General features: G+C 31.9%; 1 protein-coding gene across 1 annotated transcript; it reads left to right on the forward strand.

Annotated features, from left to right (window-relative positions):
* Nucleotides 1–174: 174 nt before the first annotated feature.
* Nucleotides 175–3,320, forward strand: LOC111374332 (the record flags this gene model as incomplete). Its single annotated transcript, XM_022996989.1, has 7 exons — nucleotides 175–842; nucleotides 922–1,008; nucleotides 1,092–1,307; nucleotides 1,391–1,555; nucleotides 2,251–2,304; nucleotides 2,437–2,583; nucleotides 3,276–3,320. Coding segments are annotated over exons 1-7 (918 nt in total), but the record flags the coding sequence as incomplete, so codon positions are not given.
* Nucleotides 3,321–3,324: the final 4 nt, after the last annotated feature.

The following is a 3,324-nucleotide window of genomic DNA, read 5'->3' on the forward strand; positions in this document are numbered from 1 at the left end:
CTAAAAATCTAATAGTAATCTCTAACAATAGAGCATCTTGGGAAGAGAGAAAGGCAAACACCCAAAGCAAGGAACATTAGACAGCCCAGAATCAAGTGTACTTCCTATCTGCCTCATGACCTAAAAGTAAAGAATAACAACACAATTTCACTTCCCATTCTGCCCTATAAAATTTGACCCAAAAAGCTAAAGTTTCAGCCTTTGTATAGGAGACTGGAAACACCACACATACACACACACTCAGTCCCCCTCCCTTCAGCTTAATTTCATTCAAATATTCAAAACTAAATTATAATTATTACATGTCTTGGTCACAAGTCCAGACTAATAAGTAATATATCCCCACACCCCACATGGGCAGAACTCCAAATTCTCAGAAATCATTGCTCTGTTCTTTTTATTAATTCATGCCTAGAAGTTGTAATATAAAACCAGAGTATAGTAGTTTAGAGAGAGAGGATTTACTTATTCTAAGTTGCTTTTAAGCTTCGGAGATGGTGAGAGAGTGAGCTGGTTTTCCTTAGAATTCACATACTAAGCTGGATATATTTCTTGGAATTGCTTATTTTGAGATTTAGTGGATTGATTTTGATTCCAGAAGAAGACAACACCAATGTACAAAAATTCATTCCACAAAAATGGCATCTAGCTGTTGCAGAATCTCCCCAGTCATTTCTGTTTTTGTTCTCTTTATGTTCTTTATTTTCTCTGTTTGTCCAGTGGAATCTGTAAATTTCAATGGTAGCGATCAGAATTTTGATCCAAGAAAAGAATCCGTGACGATGAGGTTTATCAGAGACCGTCTGATGAAGATCAATAAACCCTCTATCAAGACAATTCAGGTAATTAATTGCTTATATTTGCTTAATTTGATTATTTTTGCATAAAGAATCTGACTTAACATTCTTGTTTAATTTTCAGAGTCCTGATGGTGATCTTATAGATTGTGTATTATCTCATCTACAGCCAGCTTTTGATCATCCTCTATTAAAAGGACAAAAACCAATGGTAAACACGACAATTTATGCCTTTTTCCAAATAAATTTGGTTTCGATTTTCAGAATCATAGACGCGTTTTCTTGAATTTGCAGGAACTCCCTGAAAGGCCAAAAGGGGAAAATACAACAAGCAGCGTGTTTAAAGAAAATGTTCAGTTATGGTCTCTGTCTGGTGAATTTTGCCCAGAAGGGACCATTCCAATTAGAAGAACAACAGAGCAAGATTTTTTGAGGGCTAGTTCTATACGAAGATTCGGGAGAAAAATACGAAGGCCTATTCGAAGAGATTCGTCTAGCAATGGGCATGAGGTTAGTCTAATTGATCGAACATAGAGATGAAAAATGATTTATATAGTCGACCTAACGTTCGGACATCTATTTTTGGGTTGTAGCATGCTGTAGGGTATGTGAGTGGAAATCAATATTATGGAGCAAAAGCAAGCATTAATGTATGGGCACCCAGAGTTGCAAATCAGTATGAATTTAGCATATCACAGTTGTGGGTAATTGCTGGTTCATTCGGTAATGATCTCAATACCATTGAAGCTGGTTGGCAGGTGAGTTTATAATCGTCTCTACTTTAGTACCTGTTCGGTATTGATCATGAGAATTAATTTCTTTACCGTTAGAAAGAAAAGCACGTCCACCTTTGAGTGAGGAAATCAAAAATGATGAATGAAATTGTGAAATAACAATCAAAAAATTAATCTTTTGACATGAAAAAAAAAGCTGCCAAAGGGGGGCTAAATTTACTTTAAAGTTACTTATTCTGTATGAATTTTCAAAGTTACTTTTCATTATTCTCTTTTATCTTTACTTGTAAACTTAGTTTTCCTAAACGTAAATATTAATTTTTAAGAAAGTAACTTTTGAGTGTGGCTTAAAATTAATCGAATTAAGTTTTTTATTATGGGGAAATAATTTTTTCAACTTCATTTGAAAATATGTTATGTTGTATTATCTTCTTTTAATTAGAGTCTTCTGTGTATTGAAGAAGAACTATATTTGAAAAATAAGACATAATTCATTATTTCTTAAAGTTCAATATTCTTCCCGTATAATAATTTTTGAGGCGCTCTAAAAATACACATTTTCTATACTTGTAAAGAAATGAATACAAAAGTTAATACTGAAAACTATTTCTGTAACACCATCAAGGCAGCAATTAAATCTTCAACTACCTCTTTATCTTATTAAAATTTTGAAATATAAACCTAGATGTTAAGTCAATTAATTAATGATTTTCCAACAGGTTAGCCCGCAGCTGTATGGGGACAACTATCCTAGGTTCTTCACATACTGGACTGTGAGTTTTTTTATTTATTATTATTATTAATTTTGTCAAAATTATTTAATTAATTTTCTAATAATTTGTTGAACCATACCTTAAAATAATTATTTATGAGGACTAACTATAAATAATTTAATGTACATGCAGAGTGATGCATATCAAGCAACAGGTTGTTACAATTTGCTTTGCTCAGGATTTGTTCAGATTAACCATAGAATAGCAATTGGGGCTGCAATTTCTCCAATCTCTTCATACAATAGGGGCCAATTTGATATTAGCCTATTAGTATGGAAGGTAATTATACTTGTACTCTTATAATTTTTCGCCATAGTAAACATGGATTTCTTGAATTAATTAATAAATCTTTATCAAAACAAATATTTAACCTTCTTGGTATATTTTGAAAGTTTTGCTTATTTAAGAACATAGACTTTCAAGTCAATAGATAGGAATTTTTTTTTTAAATGGGAAGTCAATGGAATTTGGCTTAAACTAATGTTTGAGAAACATCAAGATTTCATAAATATTTTAATTTTCCTAATACTTGACCCTAGTGTTGTAAAATTAGCACAAAGGACTAAAATGATGAAACTTGAATCTTTCATTGTTTTCAATTGTAGTTAGTATTATTAAAGTTCCATTCTTTCAGTCATCTTCTTTTTCTACTATTGATTGGCTTGGTGTACCATACAAAAATAGATTGTTTCCACGTGATAGAACATCTTTGGTGAATGGAAAAGTTTTTATGAAGTCGATCTTGAGCTGCCATTTGCAAGAATACATTCTCTTAATAGAAAAATTTTTATTTAGAAAGTTTTAAATTTAGGATCTTTCTCAAATTTCTTGAAAAAAGAAGTCATAGGCTGTAGCTTCAGAATCAAAATAATTATGCACTAAAATACACTTTTCTTGAAATATACTAGGCTTATATTACGCCCAAGACGATAACATGACATGAAAAACTTTGTTGCTATGTCATTTTACAGGACCCAAAGCATGGAAATTGGTGGCTAGAGTTTGGCAATGGGGTTTTGG

The sequence above is a fragment of the Olea europaea genome, unplaced genomic scaffold, assembly GCF_002742605.1.
Source record: "Olea europaea var. sylvestris unplaced genomic scaffold, O_europaea_v1 scaffold12399, whole genome shotgun sequence".
In the NCBI taxonomy this organism is placed as follows: Eukaryota; Viridiplantae; Streptophyta; class Magnoliopsida; order Lamiales; family Oleaceae; genus Olea; species Olea europaea.